At 35.9% G+C, this 16298-nt stretch overlaps 3 protein-coding genes and 1 long non-coding RNA gene across 6 annotated transcripts in view; 2 read left to right on the top strand and 2 right to left on the bottom strand.

Annotated features, from left to right (window-relative positions):
• Positions 1-283: 283 nt before the first annotated feature.
• Positions 284-1836, bottom strand: LOC109102955 (synaptonemal complex central element protein 3-like). 3 transcript variants are annotated; one of them, XM_042737692.1, is made up of 3 exons: positions 1793-1836; positions 785-893; positions 284-691 (listed from the first exon to the last, which is right to left on the bottom strand). In XM_042737692.1, exons 2-3 carry the CDS (start codon positions 891-893, stop codon positions 504-506), a joined length of 297 nt encoding a protein of 98 aa, XP_042593626.1. In that variant the 5' UTR covers positions 1793-1836; the 3' UTR covers positions 284-503. The 3 variants fall into 3 exon arrangements, with proteins under 3 accessions (XP_042593626.1, XP_042593628.1, XP_018971832.1); XM_042737694.1 differs by lacking the exon at positions 1793-1836 and adding an exon at positions 998-1065; XM_019116287.2 differs by lacking the exon at positions 1793-1836 and adding an exon at positions 1151-1349 and having other exon boundaries at positions 285-691.
• A 1696-nt stretch (positions 1837-3532) lies between these two features.
• Positions 3533-5813, top strand: LOC109102186 (forkhead box protein I1-like). The gene is made up of 2 exons (XM_019115518.2): positions 3533-4357; positions 4678-5813. The coding sequence occupies exons 1-2, from the start codon at positions 3763-3765 to the stop codon at positions 5238-5240; spliced, it is 1158 nt and encodes a 385-aa protein (XP_018971063.2). The 5' UTR covers positions 3533-3762; the 3' UTR covers positions 5241-5813.
• An 8002-nt stretch (positions 5814-13815) lies between these two features.
• LOC122139635 overlaps positions 13816-16298 on the bottom strand; it is a 9424-nt gene continuing 6941 nt past the window's right edge. Inside the window, exon 4 of the long non-coding RNA XR_006156446.1 lies at positions 13816-14593. This is a non-coding gene — a long non-coding RNA (uncharacterized LOC122139635). The remainder of the gene's footprint in view (positions 14594-16298) is intronic.
• Positions 14863-16298, top strand: part of LOC109095052 (gamma-aminobutyric acid receptor subunit pi-like) — an 8816-nt gene continuing 7380 nt past the window's right edge. The window contains exon 1 of the mRNA XM_042738366.1: positions 14863-15184. The gene's annotated coding sequence lies outside the window, so the exon portion shown is untranslated. The remainder of the gene's footprint in view (positions 15185-16298) is intronic.

Here is a 16298-nt window from a genome sequence, read left to right as displayed (position 1 = left end):
ACTCCATCTGTAAGTCCATTACACACAGAGGTAAGGATAATTATGTATTACCATTTATATGGTCACTTTCTGTCTTAAATGGATACACAATAAGATCTAAAAATGGAACAGCATTTTAGGTAGCATGGTAGATGCAACACATTTTACAATCCTCATGAAGCTCAAATAATTCTAATAGATTTGTCTATTGGTTTAGGAACTTTTTCCAAAAGTGTAAACACAATAAATCACTAAACTCATTTGGAAGAACACAGAAATCTGCATACAAAATGATGCAATGAGAAAAACATTGAGAAGCCCCTTTTTTGCATTTTAATGAACTGGATTAATCAGATTCACAATAAAGATGTCTGCTTCGTTGATATTTTTATTCATTTGTATGAGGGAATAAAACCATGTTAAATTACAAATATATGGTGGCACCAAACAACTCAGATCTAACTCCATTAGTTTTAACAACATCAACATCATCCTATTAGATGCCTCTGTTCTACATGGAAACTCTAACTTTTTTCTTGGGGAATATTAGGTTCTTCAGCAGCAGGATGAGATTTTTTATCTTGTCCATCTGTGGGACCACAAATGACAGCTTTGCACTTAAGGAACTCATTCTCCAGGCACTTGAGGGATTCAGCGAGATCTGGACTGGTTCGGAGCACAACCATATCATAGGCCATCCAAGACAACTTCACTAGGACAAAAAAAAATGATTACTGGCACAGTCGATTTTTCATTCACAGCATTATTATTATTATATTCAAAGCAGTATTTGTTTGCTATATACCTGAAACATTCTCCATTTGTTCAGTCATCTTCTCCAAATGTTGATTCAGTTGTAACCTCTCACGACTGAAGTCCTCACATGACTGGACACTCAAAATATCGTCAGACATCTAAAAACCAACAAACTCCGTAACTCCCGCTGGATTGTGGTTTCTTAATCTTAAATTAGTTAAATTTACACGATGAAATAAATAAGACCAAGTTTTAAACGTACATAGGCTAATCAATTCTACTCGTTTTTCGTTCATCCGTTTTCTGTCATTCAAATGTAACGTTACCTCAGGCCAAAGAGACATTGCATTAAATTACTCCAATAAAATGAATATACATGTAGTGTGAACCGAAACTGATAACTTAAGCAAATTACCTTGAGAAAGTAGCGAACTGCAGACAATTTTTAATGTTTTATTTTTTATTGCTACTGCTGAGTCTGACAGAGCAAGGCACGCGGCACGTATTTTAACGGTTCTAACACGTGCACGCTCAAATACAATCGCCTATAAATTTCGCTCTCTTTTAAAGTATCAGCGTGATTGTATTAATGGGACATTCGATTTATTTACACGAATCGGTTCTTTAAAAGTGTTCGTTTCTAAGAAAATATTAATAAAACGATTAATCGATTCTTTGACATCATGATGTCATCTCTGACGTCTCGGCGTGGCCAGCTAAATAAATGAATAAATGAACACATATAAATATATGTTATATAATAATACAATGCAATACAGTTTGCACTTATATTAAGCACTAATAGCTACAAAAAAAAAAAAAGTGCATGCTTTAATTAATTACAACCAACATTTTCGTAGTACGGAGCCTGTCGGAGAAACAACACCAACAACAACAACAAACAATTCGTGCCGACGGCTTTGCAATCCATCTCCTCAGTTTATAAACTGTACTCACGAATTCTTAAACTGTTCCCTCGGTTTAACAAATTGTGCCCACAGATTAACAAACCGTACCCACGATTTTCTAATGTGCGCTCAGATTTTGTAAACCGTACCTTAGGTTTTGAATCCTATCCACAAATTCATAATCCGTTCCCTTGCGTTTGTAAACTCACGGATTTATGGCCCCGCCCCCACAGGCAGATTAATAGCGCCAACTGTTTAGGTGCGGAATGCATTGTATTGTATTTATTAAACATAATTTTTTATAGTAGCCTATGAGACCATGATCCGCACTCACAAAATAGTCTTCTTTTTAATTAATCAAATTACCAATAGGATAAGACACCGCCGCCTGTGTTTGATAGCCTAAATTAAACGCTGAAAAGAAGACTAGAAAATTTCTTGAATTTTCTAAAAAAAAAAATAAAAAAAATTATAGAGTTTCGAGAGAAGAATGTAAAAAGCAATACAAAACAAATAATGTACCGGCTATGTCATCATTCCATTGCTCTCTAACTGAATGCAATGTTATAATAGGCCTAGTTATTTAATAATAACATTAACAGTGAAGCATGCCTCTAACTCTGGAGGAAAAGCTTAGTATAATAAAATCACCTAAATAGGTCTTCATGTTGAGAAAGAATAGTACACAAACACATTTCCAAAACTGTAAAAGGTTATTTAAAAATAAAGCATTCATTCATTATTTTATGGCAAACATTTTACTTCCATTTATTTAGCCTATAAATTAAAATAATAATAATAAAACTATAATTTTTATTATTATTATTATATATTATTATTATACAGGTAATGCATAAGAAGCTTTTTTCCAAAACGACTTACAAAAGAGGAACAAAATACAGTCAGTCACAATGCCAGACTTATTATACAATAATAATCAAGTGCTAAGATTATCACAAATTAAACAAGATTTTGATGCACATCTTTCTTATTAAATCGTTGTATTCCACCTCGTACTACAATTGATAGAGAATCACTTAAGACACTTTGCTGTAGGCCTATTCCACATAATAATATTCAATAAAACACAGGCGGCTGTGTCTTATCCTATTGGTGATTAAATACACGCTAAAAAGAAGACTATTTTGTGAGTGCGGATCATGGTCTCATAGGCTAGCTACTATGAAAAATTATGTTTAATAAACACAATTGAATCTGCCGGTGGGGGCGGGGCCACAAATCCGTGAGTTTACAAATCCGAGGGAACGGATTGCGCAAGCATGCACGGATTATGAATTTGTGGCTACGGATTCAAAAACCGAAGGTGCGCACGGATTTGAAATTCGTGCGGTTTATTAATCCGTGGGCACGATTTGTTAAACCGAGGGAACAGTTTAAGAATTTGTGAGTACGGTTTACAAACTGAGGGGACGGATTGCAAAACTGTCGCCACGGATTGTATTTTTTATTTTTTTTTCTCCTACAGGTGACCTCCCGGGCTCCGTACTCCCGGGCTCCGTAATACGGGAAATGATTTGATGGTGGTGGTTCGAAACAGAACGGTCGAATGAGAAGAATGTAAACAACATTCTACTTACAAATAAAAGCTGGAACTGAAACTTTTCCGTCAATAAGTAAGTGTTTGTTGTTCATAAAATATTTTGAGATGTTAAAGTTATGTTAAAAAAATGGTTTCAAATATGTTTTCATGAGTTTTAGGTGGTTGTAACAGAAAATTCCAGTGTGTCAGGCTAAACCCTGTGAATGCCTTCAGGTGATGGTGGTGCTGGTGGTTTGTGGATGGGTGGGTGGGTCTGTGGTTATGAGGGCTGTGTCAGGGAGAGCCAAAACACGTGGAAGGTTTTAACAAGGTGGGACTTAGGCGGTGCTACATATGCATAAATAAAACAGGTGCAACAGATGATGATGTTGAAGCAGCAGAAGTGAGCTCAATAGCACTAAGAGAGGACACACACAGGACAACTTCAGCTGGAAACATCTTAGAGTTCCTGAAAATATTCCTGGACCATAAGGTAAAAAAAAGAAGTACAGGTTATTAGAGGGGAAGAGAAGGATAGAGGAAGACTTTCCAAGTGGAACACATCAGGATCACTGAACAATGACATCCTATGAATCTCAAGGTCAGTCTCCGACGAGATGTGGCCCTCAGTTCCCAAGCTTGGGACAGGAGCCTCCAGAATTGAGTCTGTACAGCGAGAGCTATTATCCACCACCATCACTGCCGAGTCCACAGCGAACAAATCCTTCCTCGTACGAACTCGGAGACTACGCCGCCTCATCGCCTAACCCCTACCTGTGGTTTAACAGCCCAGGTATGAACAGCACTCCTTATCTGGGTGGAACGCCTGGCCCTGCAGGACCTCCTTTTGTTCCCCAGCACTATGGCATACAAAGGCCCTATTTGGGACCTGGGGTACCAGGTGGTCCTGGTGGTGAACTGAGCTGGTTCTCCATGCCTTCTCAGGAGGATCTTATGAAGCTGGTCAGGCCACCTTATTCATACTCAGCTCTTATTGCCATGGCCATACATGGTGCCCCAGATCGCCGCCTCACTCTAAGTCAGATTTATCAGTACGTTGCAGACAACTTCCCTTTTTATAACAAGAGCAAAGCAGGATGGCAAAACTCTATTCGTCACAACCTCTCACTAAACGACTGTTTCAAAAAGGTTCCACGAGATGAAGATGATCCAGGTCAGTATTTTTGTCTCTTTGATTCTCATTTATTAAATCAAGTAAAAACTCTTTACACCTAAAATTATATAGTTTTAATTATAAACTTTATACACATTACACAGTAATTCATAGTTAAACATTATTTATATAAATATAAAAGTTATATTTATAATTTTTATTCATTTTAATATTAGATTTCATTAGTAATATATTTCAATAAATTATTTTTATTTTTATCATTTTAATAAATAATTAATAATACTATATAATAACTAGATTTTTTTTTTTTTTTGATAATCTAACTGTATTTAATGTGCAATTTATCTCTCATTTTAAAGGTAAGGGAAATTACTGGACCTTAGATCCGAATTGTGAAAAAATGTTTGACAACGGCAACTTCAGACGCAAGAGGAAGAGAAAGTCTGACAGTATCCCAGAGAAGAGCAGTTCTGGAGGGAATCTGAGCTCCGAGTCAGGAGACAGCAATGGCAGGGGCAGCCCAAAAAATCAAGCTGTTGACATTTCCACTTCGCCTGAAAAGGGTCCTTCACCCACATCCATGGGTCCGTCACCATGCTTGAGCAACTTCCTGACTGAGATGTCTGGTGTAGCTGGTTCTCTCGACATGGAAGGAGATCCCCTGAGTCGTCCCTTTGCACTCAGTCTGCCTGTGGACGGAGCACAGAGAGCTTCACAACCCACAGGGTTTGGCACTTACTCCCCCAGCTCCACGGTGTCCGAGTGGGCATCAACTCTGCCCCCACCTCCCGCCATTTCCCCATCACCCTCCCATTCTGCTTTAGGCTACAGCGGGCCTGCTCTCAGTCAGTTTAATGGGCATTTCTACCCTGGTTTGAGCTCGACAGGCATTCTTTACCCTCGGGAGGGCACAGAGGTATAGGAAAGGAAAGCGGGTGACAGCCAAAACAGAAAAAACAGAATGATCCATTCACGCCACAGACTCTGGGGGCAAGAAAAAAACTGTTGTTTTCCTGAAACTATACACTGCTTTTGGCCTAACTGAACTCCTTTGAGTTCTGTGGGCACAAGATACGAATGAATTCCCACAGGAATGGCCTAGTCAGCATGAGATATGACAGGCTGACTCTAGCAAAGGCCCCTGTTACCAGCAGCTCTGACCTGGGGTCAGCTGCTGACACCAAGCCATTTTACGCACATATCTAATTCTTACTTATCTCATATTACTGACACTGAATTCAAGCACCTGCAATGAAACAGAATAGATGAATCACTTCTTATGTGGGCAGAAAAACTCTAGTGAAAATACATACGGTGAAGCAGATTTTCTTCTGCTGTATGCTGATATTGTCATATGATATTGTAAGTCTTTGTATTTTATGTGTTTTATGTATTGTTGTAAATTTGGGTATGTGTGAATGTTGGAGTGTTTTTTTATTATTTTATTTTACTATGAGGTCTTTAAGGGTGTATATTGCTTCTTTTTTAATAAAATATATTTAAAATAAAACTGACTTATGTTATTCAGTTAAATAATGTTATTTTAAAAACAAATCCCTTTTAATTTTATTAAAATCAAACTTTATCTCAGATTTAGAGTGTCCAGTGGGGGAAGAAGATGACCTTGAAAGAACTAGTTTCACCAGGTCACTCTAACTGTCATCACTCCTCCCTTTTTTCTCTTGAGACTTTCACTTCGTATGTAGGCTACTGCTGAGCCCATGGTTTTTGGCAGTGCTTCAATTATACTTAAAATTTGTCAGCATTTGTATTCATGTGATGATGACATGAGAGATAATATGTTGTAAGACAGCACATTAGCTGCTCGAGATAAGAGCTTGATATTTTTGTTTAGTTAACAGAAAATTGATACAGCCAGACGGTGATTGATAGTAAACAGATTCCATCATGTTCTGCTTTATGATTTCCGTTACATTCATGTGTAGACACTGAGATGATGGGAATTTCATTATTCTTAAAATATGTGGCTTCAAAAAGCATTTGGATATATATGCGTTTCAAAACAATTCATAGATTTGTAGGTTTGAAATTCTAAAACAATAAATATACTATTTATATATATGTAATATAAACATTCTGGTCGTCAAATATAAACATACCGTGATTTACTATATCTCTACTGAGGTCAGTGCCAAATTATAACGAGTTTTTGCAGTCATGCTGAAACACAGTGAGTGAATGATTATATAGGAAGTGATTTTGCAAGCTTTCTGTATATATCCCATTCATGATTTGAATAAATGTTTTGTTTTCCATGCTGCTAAAAGAACCAACAGTCAACTTATGCTCTGCCAAGTTTTGGCGATGACAACTACATTTCAACACTGGAGGCAATCTACTAAATTATCTTTCTGTGAGTCACGTAATTCACGAAATTGCAATGATTGACATTGATATAGTGATAACCACTATTGTAGAGATTGCAACGGATAATATGTTGAAATTGTTTGTTTATTTAATTTTTTTTTTTTTGAAAGACTATGTGCTTTAATTAGAATTAATAATAATTTAAATACATTTTTATTTTTAAATAATTAAATAAAAACTTAATTTGTTAAGTGTGTTCCAATTTTTTATTTTTTTTATTGTTTTGTCATGCCATTTTGATCATGGTATGGAGAACTGAAAATTTACTGGTATTTTGGTATTGTGATAAAACTGTAACAACCTTAATTTCCTTTTTGCACAGATACAGTATTTACATTTACATTTAGTCATTTAGCAGACACTTTTATCCAAAGCGACTTACAATTGAGGACAACAGAAGCAAACTAACAAAAGAGTAATAATATGTAAATGCTGTGAAAAGTCTAGGTTGGTGTAATGCAGTACACATTTAGTTTTTTAAATAATACATAAAAAGAAAACAAGCAGATGGAACAGAAAAACAATAGAGAATGCTAGTGTTAGACGGTGCTTTTTTAATAAAAAATAAAACAAGTAGTAAAATAGAAATAGAATAGAGAGTGCAAGTATTAAGGTCAAGTTTTTTAGTGCTTGTGTTCGAGGGTCAAGTGTAGATTGAAGAGATGTATTTTTAGCAGTTTCTTGAAGATATAATTAAAAAATGAAAATAAGTAAAGAAATTTAAATATGCCTATAATTAAACTACCTAGGGTTTAATACAATTTAGGTGTCTTATTTTTCCTTAAGTGTACAAATACTCTCTTTGTAGATGATTACAATGCATGTTTAACATAAGAAATTTTAATTTAATTTCATAGAAAATTCTTTGATTCAGACAAACTGAACAGTTTCTTGACATTCTGTTAGTGGAGTCTATGGCCTAGAGCATTTTCTAGAGCAGCAGTGTATATGGTACTTTCAAGATAATCCATTTAAAATTTTCTAAGAGCACATGAGTGTATGCATGTTTGTTTGTACTTTCACCAGTTAAGGTCCGACATGGTGTATCAGTAAAAATCCTGCCAGAAAAAAAAATGTTTTCTACAGTCTTTGGAGAACTTGTTTGGAACCTTTCACCAGGTTGTTTTACATGGTCACCAAGCATAACAAATGTTTTGAAAAATCAGTATAGCTCATAACAGTGATCCCGGTCACGGAACGAATTCACGAGGTCCATTTTTAAGACAGTAATCAAATCTGAGTTCCATGATTTCTCGCTCAAAGATTTGTTTAATGTGTCAGGCAGGGAACCTTTAAGCAGTGTAGAAGTTACCATCAGACCTGCTTGCTCAGATCATATAACAACTGTTTTGCATAACAGCTCATAACACACCCCAGGAGATCACGGAATTCCATTTTTTAAGAATTAATCAAATCTGAGTTCCATGATTTTCGCTCCTACATTCTGTTTCATGTGTGCGAGCAGAAGCTTTAATTCAGTGTAGAGAATGAGCCCTCAAGCAAATGCTTGCCCAAGGGAATTTCCTCTTCAGATGAAGAAATAGATATAGTACAGAATATGTGGATTTATTACTAAGGCCATTCCTTTGTTAATTTAACATGCAAAACACACACATTATTCAACACACCAAAGGATCATTTGCACTATTGCATTTATCTGTGAGATGAGTTATGATCATTTCTGTTGGCCTGTGAACCATAAATGTTTAAAAGAGAAAGAGAAAGACAAACATTATTCACACGCATATTAACAGCAGACAATGAAATTTATTGTAACAGAAAGGTATGTATTCTGCTAATGGTATATTTGCATATGACATATATCCCTGCTTATTTTGCTACTGTTTTTATGCAGCAGTGCATAGATTCCGTGGCATGTCTTATGCATTTCCATGCCAGTCAACCAGCAGTGGCACGTGAAAGTAGGGAAGAAGAACATGTTCTACTTTGTACCGTCTGCTTTAAATGTGCCAAAAGAAACACAAGGAACACTCAGTCTTACAAAACCTAACAATAAAGCAAATTTAAGGAAAGCTGGCTTTTGGTTGAAAACTCTACACCCTCTCACTGATGTAATGATGCAAATTACTAACTGCTTATTTTACCATTTGGAAATGCTCCGAGGTTTCTTTTTGGACTATATGTATGGAGACTGTATGATGTTTTGGACCCAGACAGCAATTAACAATTACTGATGTCTCTCTGGAAATTGAAATACACCTTAAAATATAAATTAAAGTCCGTAGAAAATCGTTCTGTTTAGGCTTTTATATATACATAAAAAGGTCTTCTGTGGCTACAGTCAGCTGTCTGCATTTATATTTATTTGTTTAGCAGACACAAAGTAATTTACAAATAAAAAATATCTGTCCCGTGATATGCACCTCTGATTTGAATATTATATTTAAAGCTGCGTTCTCCTCCCATAAATTTCACAGTAAGCTGATTAGTTATTTGATTAAAAAAAGGGGGGGAAATTCATTCAAAGGATATACTGTAACAGAGACAAAGACACTTTTGTTGTTGTTGTTTTTGATCAGATTTGGCCTACAGCTATACAGAAAAATAATAAATTACGAAAGGATGTAGGCAGACAGGTGAGACCACAATTAATGAACCAAAACTGTGAAAATCTGTTTCACACAGGTGCATATTGCCTCTGATTTGTTACAGCAACAGGTCAGTAATCACTGATTATCACAAATGTACATTTGTGTTTGACTAATTTGCTTTCTGTTGACGTATTTCACTAGATCTACACTCAATATCCACTCATCAACCACACTCTTTCATGTAGCCTCGGGGCAGAATTATTTCTCAACAGTATAATGTGATTAAAATCTATAAATCTTCTGTTACACCTGCTGCCTGTTGTGTGGCACACACCTGTCCTTCAAACGGAATCTGCAAGAACAATGTGTTCGAAATGCTGTTTCTGTATTCCAGGAACAGATTCTATGACATACTACCAGCCAATAACAGTCAGTAGTGGGGCCCTTTACTGACTTCCAAGAAAAATACAAAGTTGTGGTTGGCAACTGGTCCACAGTGTTATTGCAGAGGGTCTGACATTTATTGTTATTTAAAATATCCAAAAGTTCAATAATATTTGATTAAAAAAAAAGGTAAAGGGGGGTTAAAGATTGATTAAAAGTGACAGAAGAAACACTGATGATGTTACACAAGTTTTTAACAGTTTGTTTTTTCTTGAGCACCAAATTAACAAATTAGAATGATTTCTGAAGGACGTGACACTGAAGACGGGAATAATGACTGCTGAAAATTCAGCTTTGCATCACAGGAATAAATTACATTTTTAAACATATTAAAACGTAAAATAGTAACTTTAAATTGTAATAATATTTTACAACATTGCTGTCATTTTTGTAGTTACTTTAAATTGTAATAATATTTTAGAAAATTGATGTAGTTTTTAAGAAAGAAAGAAAGAAAGAAAGAAGGAAAATAAAAGAAAGAAAGACATCTCTCTTTCCATCAAGGGATTTGAAAATGTTGAAGATGGTATAAACTTTTGTAAGGGTTATCACTCTAAGCCTTAGGATTTAGTTCAATCCTGATTGAACCAAATATGCTTATTCATTTTTAAGCCATGATGAATCCTTAGAACAACTAAAAATAGGGTAAAATTCATAGTATTATTTTTTAGTGTTAGTGTGGGAGGGGGTTATGTCGGGTGCATTCCAGCTGGTTCTGTGCAGTGTTGACAGAGTAAACTCTAAACAGACATGAACAAATCCATCAGGACTATGATGTGTTTCGGGGGAAGGGGCCTATGAACTGAAATCGAACTGTTAAAAGGTGATGACAGAACTGATAAGCTTCAAGCTTTAAGGCTGTTGATTTTTCTGTGTTAATACATTGTATTTTAAACGGGGAACACTGTATGAGACTAACTCCCCCTAAAGGACAATGCACCCTGCTGCCAACTTCTTCAACGCCAAAACCAAAACAGCAACCACGCGCTGCACTGTTATTAGCTAAACATTATTGACTGATTAGCAATGTTTAGTAAACTCAACGTCAAGATGTCAGGCAGAGAGATGAAACTCTGATTCACTGAATCAGGCAGAAGAAAGACCATCCAGTTCCAGGTTATTGTTGTGTGTAAATAGTCTTACACACTTCAGACGCATGCTAGGAGACAAAGGATAAAGAGGCTAACCTTGAATTATTGGCACACGTACACAGCTAACCTTCCCCTACAAAGTCACATAAACGTACTTTTGACCAGACTGAGTTTGAATGCCAATTAAATACTCATTTTTTTATTTGCTCTCTCTCTCTCTCTCTCTCTCTCTCTCTCTCTCTCTCTCTCTCTCTCTCTCTCTCTCTCTCTCTCTCACACACACACACACACACAGAAAATTATATTTAAAATATTACAACATCTAAAGGTGGAACATGCAAAAGTTTGATAAAAAACATAGGACACATATTTTATTATGTATTTAATAAAAAATAAAATAGACTAAATTTTGAAACATTTACCAATATTTAGTTTAAATTGTACATATTTGATTCAGTTCAACTACTTTGATTCAAACTGAATCGCTGTTCCAGGAATTTACCCAGACAATCATTCTAAGAAAGACAAGCAATCCATATTATCCGAACACTTACTAAATCGGGGAAAAAACAAAACAAAACAATAGCCTTTTAAAAAACACATGCCAAGGAATGGTACCATTTTCATCTTCTTGGTCCTTAAAGGAAAAGGAGTCCATATGACTGGAGAAAATAGCCATGATCCATTGAGTGCATTCAAACAAAATGTTCATCAAGAGGAAGAAAAATGTAAGCAGAAGAAAGCAATTATTCCATGTCTATGGTCCAAAATCAAATTCCATCCCAACGTGAAATCATCCATTTTTTAGGATTGTTCCAGATGATACTAGCCTCTGTATATCTGGGGAGCACAGCACTCTAAATGAACTGGCATGTACCACGGCTTATATAGAATATTTAGTGAAAATAGTGTTGAGAGACAACAAACACTTTAGTGTAATGGACTGTTCTGTGTTATTTCCCCCTAGAATATTTGACATGTCAACATGACAAAAAACAAAACTTCTTGAGTGTTAAGAGGCATTTGGCCCCAACTCTGCTGGCTGCAGGTTTCAAACATCATGGCTGTTGTTTATTAGTTTCAACAGCTAACAGTTGAGATGTTTCATAAGCAAATACAATGTCCCACAGATGCCTCACCACATCCTTGAGTATCAGGCTTATGGTTGATGTTGGGACTTCAAACCCTGATATTCATCTAATCATCTGATCTGGTCTCACTGCAGCTGGTTTGAAGTGAGACATAAAGCAGTCCGTGTGATGTTCTGGTTGTATATCTACTGCTCCCCCTAGTGGTTAAAAGAGTGCAGTGTAAGTCAAACAAAGTGGGAAAGAGACTTAGTTAGGGTTTAAGTATTTCCTGACTAAATTATTATTATTATTATTATTATCATCATTTTAATTATATGAATATGTGAATAAATGGTGCATAAATGTGTGTCAGCTAAATTCTCATTTGCATTATCATACTGTTGGATAAAAACTTCCTGTTTCAAACAATCTCTTGTTATTTTATAGGGAGCTCCAAAGAATTTTAATTAAATTAACCTATCAAGCCACCAGGAGAAAGTCTACCATATTGACTAAAAGGGAGCAAAATTTTAGAAACTCTTATCCATTGTAATTTGCTATTTAACACAGTACTGTGCGAAAACTATCTGAATGGCAAAATGCTGACCATTTATTGCTTTTACTACATATAATAATCAAAAAATAGCTACAAATATAGAACATATCGATGAAAATATAATTTTACACTTATTAAAGACACCTCCTTACATGTTACGTCTTTACCCATGCCCGTTGACCTTTAAATTATCCAACAACGTCATGAGTCCAGAAGCATGTATGCACTGATGCATGCTGATCAGGCTGGTATCCTCACTCTAGTGCACTTACTTAGCCTAAGGTAAGATGTGGCCCCCACATACAGCATTCATCAGCAAATACCAACATGCCTCCACAGTGGGGCTGAAAAGGACTTTCCTATGGAAATAAATGCTGTGCTTCTCCTACTGGAGATGTCAAACAGATTCATGCTACTGGGCTGTCTCTGAGCCCTCTTCCCTCATTACACCTATGATAGTAATTTACATTAGATATGCAACGTGACTGAAAATAAGACAAATTAACTCAAATTAAAGTGATTTTCATACACAGCAACTAATATCACTGTCATATTATTGTTTATTATTTTCATGATTACTATATAATCACTAACCTTTAATTTCTAATACAGTAGCTTAGTATATAAAACATAAGTTAAAAATGCATCAGTATTTAAACGATTAATGACAACAAACGTGCACATCTAATAAAAATCTGAATGTTATTGGCTTTTAACAAGAGCAAGGTTAAAAATTCCAGGTGTTATGTACATGATATAAGTGAATAACATAGCTAAGCCAAAAATAGAGGGTGTTAACAAACCCAAGACCACATTACAAGTGCTAGGGAAGCAGTACACTGCCTCATTATACTGCTATTGGGTTTTTTAGCATTAGTCATTAGTCATGGGTAATGCAACATAAACCATTACAAATGGAAAGGATTTGCTAGGAACTGAAACAGCGCAAGAGAGAGTCCTGACGAATTGCGGTATTTCACCAGGGAGAAAATAATAGATTAAACTGTCAACAAAATGGATAAGATTATGTTCTTTTAAGTTTGACTTGTGGTTGCCAGGCTGCTGTCTCTTACTCCAGTGACCTGACCTGTAGCGTACAGCCTAAAAGATAGGAAACAGCTAGTATGTGGAGAATACAGATGTGTACAGGGCAGAAAAACAAGTAAATGAAGCTGGTATGCTTGATGGCGGGGGTGGGGGTGGGGGTGGATGTTCATTAGTATGCAGGTGGTTGCACTACATTAAAAAAAAAAACAGATTATAAACACATAATTGAGTTGATGAGTATTTAATTAATAAGTAATTTAGAAAGTGATTGCAAGGAAAAACAAAGGATACCCATTGCCAAGTATATAAATTATATACAAAGGGCATCATTAATTTCCTATATACATACACACATAAATAAATGTTTTGTTGTTGTTTTGTGGTATATGTTTTTTATGTAATATATCTCTTTATAATGGGCTTCCTATGCATGTGTATATTTATATCTCTCTATATTAAAATCAAATTGCTAATAGGAGAGAAATTGCAGTTCACGTGCATGTTCTGAAATTTAAACTTTTCTCTGTGTCAGTCAATTAAATTGTTCACTGGAGAGAGAAATAAATGAGGCATACTGTGCATGCATCTTCTATGCAGCACTAATGAATGTATCAATAGTGTGCCCAAGGTAGAGCTCTGCTGCACTCATACTATTCACATCTCAAACTTCCAGCGCACTGGTACTAAAATCCCACAGCCCTCATTTCCTCACCTCTTTATTTACCAATGTTTTATTCATTTAATTCTCTCCATAAGCAAATTCCTTTTCCTTTGGCATTACTTGCTGTCAAAGGAACTATGACACTGACAGTCTTTCAGCACATGGTTCAGCTTTAATGCAGACAATAAAAATTATACGAGTAAAGAGAAGGAAATGATAATGGAGAAAAACCTCTCAGGGGAAGTTAGTAAAATAGACATGTCCAGGGATGAATATTAAAAAAGAGAAGAGGTTGTTTGTTTACGCTGATGCAAAATCCCACTTGCCTCTCGTCACTGAAGGTGGATGTGGGAGTGGTTTCTTCATCATCTTCCCTGATGAATCCTGATTGGCCAGTTCAGTTCTTTGGTCACCCTGAGTGCCGCTGATTCCGGTTTATTGTTTATTTATTCAGGATGTGTGTCGCCTGTTATAAAAGGAAAGAAAAGAGTTAGGTGCATAATTGAAAATGACATCTATATAAAATATTTACTAAATAGCTCATCCTTCCTCGCCACTTTTAGCAACCATCTCTCAGCACTCTGTTCTTACAAAATTCCAGTGGATGTAAGCAGATTACTAACCTCAAGATTATCATATTTTATTTCTTTTTCCCTTTGAAACACTGCAGATCATAAGATAAAATGGTCAACAAATGTCACACAGCTGATGATCGGACTGTTTTTAATATGAGAAATATCCTATAAACTCCATTTTTGGTTCAGTGCCCACAGGGTCGAGTGTGGCATAGACCAAGTCGTGCTAATGCCATGTGCTCACCCACATCATCCCTACGGTTGGCATGCAGACAAGAAATGCTCTCTTTCCTCGCTGAAAACTGGAGAACATCCTGCCCACGAGAGGGTAAATGAGAGCGACAGAGTAATAAAAAATAGAGAAAGAGAGAGAGTGAGAACATAGAGAGAGGGAGACAGGCACAGAATCTGCACATCCTCACAACCAGCACACCTTTACCGTTCACAACCGGACTCAAGACTGAGCTGAGAAACTAAAAAAGGTGAGTACAGCAAATTTTGCATGAGAATTTAAAGTCTGTTAAATGGAAGGGGACAGAAAGATACAATAATGGTTCTTAGGATTTTTAATAAGAAGCATTTTGCATGGTACGTGAGCTGGCTATAAGGTTTTTTAAAGATTAAAGGAACTTAATGTTTTATTATAGGTTTTTAAGATCAGAATATTGGTTTCTGGGTTCTTTAAAAAGCATCAGTACATATTGTAGATTTTTTTTTTTTTTTTATAGAACTAGAGTGTGAATGTGTTTTTTTTTTATTTTTTTTTCCAAATTTTTGAATTTCTTCTCTGTGTGGAATATAAATAAAGTGTCTCAGTATTTTATTTATTTTTTTACTCTCGATGTAAGCTAATAATCATTAGAACTGTTTGGTTTCCACCTTTCTTTTGTATTTTGAAGAAGAAAATAAGTCTTACAGATTTGGAACGAAATGCGGGGATGTAAATGACAGATTTTTGAGTGAACTGTCCCTTTAAAAAAATCTATGACATCAGGCTGTAACCTTTTTGGGTCTTAGATCGGTGTAGGGCAGTATAAATTATAAAAATAGAAAGAACTGTGCAAGTACTCAGGCTGGCTGAGCTGATATGTAATAGTAACCTGCATGTAAATGGCAAGCTGGTGCATTTATCTGAATGATTGTAAGTCATGTGATGACAAATGAGGTCATGAGCCACATATGAAGTCATTTCAATGTATGAGCTGTACTGCCACACAGATCTGTAATTATAAAACTGTCTAAGTGATCTACTAAAGCGGATAGAGGGGAGACAATTATAAGACCGGTCAGCAAGTGAAGGTCTTCACAAAAATGGAAAGAGGACAGATGAAGGTAACATGAATTAAAGACAACCTGAAACGAGCAGTAGAGAAGGGAGAAAAGGAAGCAGGAGTGATGATAATCTATCAATTGGATTGTGATGGCAATAAAGGATGGAGGAAATAACTATTCACATGCTGAGATGATTGGTGGAGGTCATCTGATTTCCTACCATAAACCTTTCAGGCTCTCAGTTCAATTCAGGCATAAGTCACTGGCTCAGACAACAAGCTGGTCTAAGCTGTTCTGCTGGCACTCGGTAGATCACCAGTCAGA

This window comes from Cyprinus carpio, chromosome B14 (assembly GCF_018340385.1).
Source record: "Cyprinus carpio isolate SPL01 chromosome B14, ASM1834038v1, whole genome shotgun sequence".
In the NCBI taxonomy this organism is placed as follows: domain Eukaryota; kingdom Metazoa; phylum Chordata; class Actinopteri; order Cypriniformes; family Cyprinidae; genus Cyprinus; species Cyprinus carpio.
Note: the sequence above shows the minus strand (reverse complement) of the source record. Positions and strands in the feature narration are given on the sequence as shown.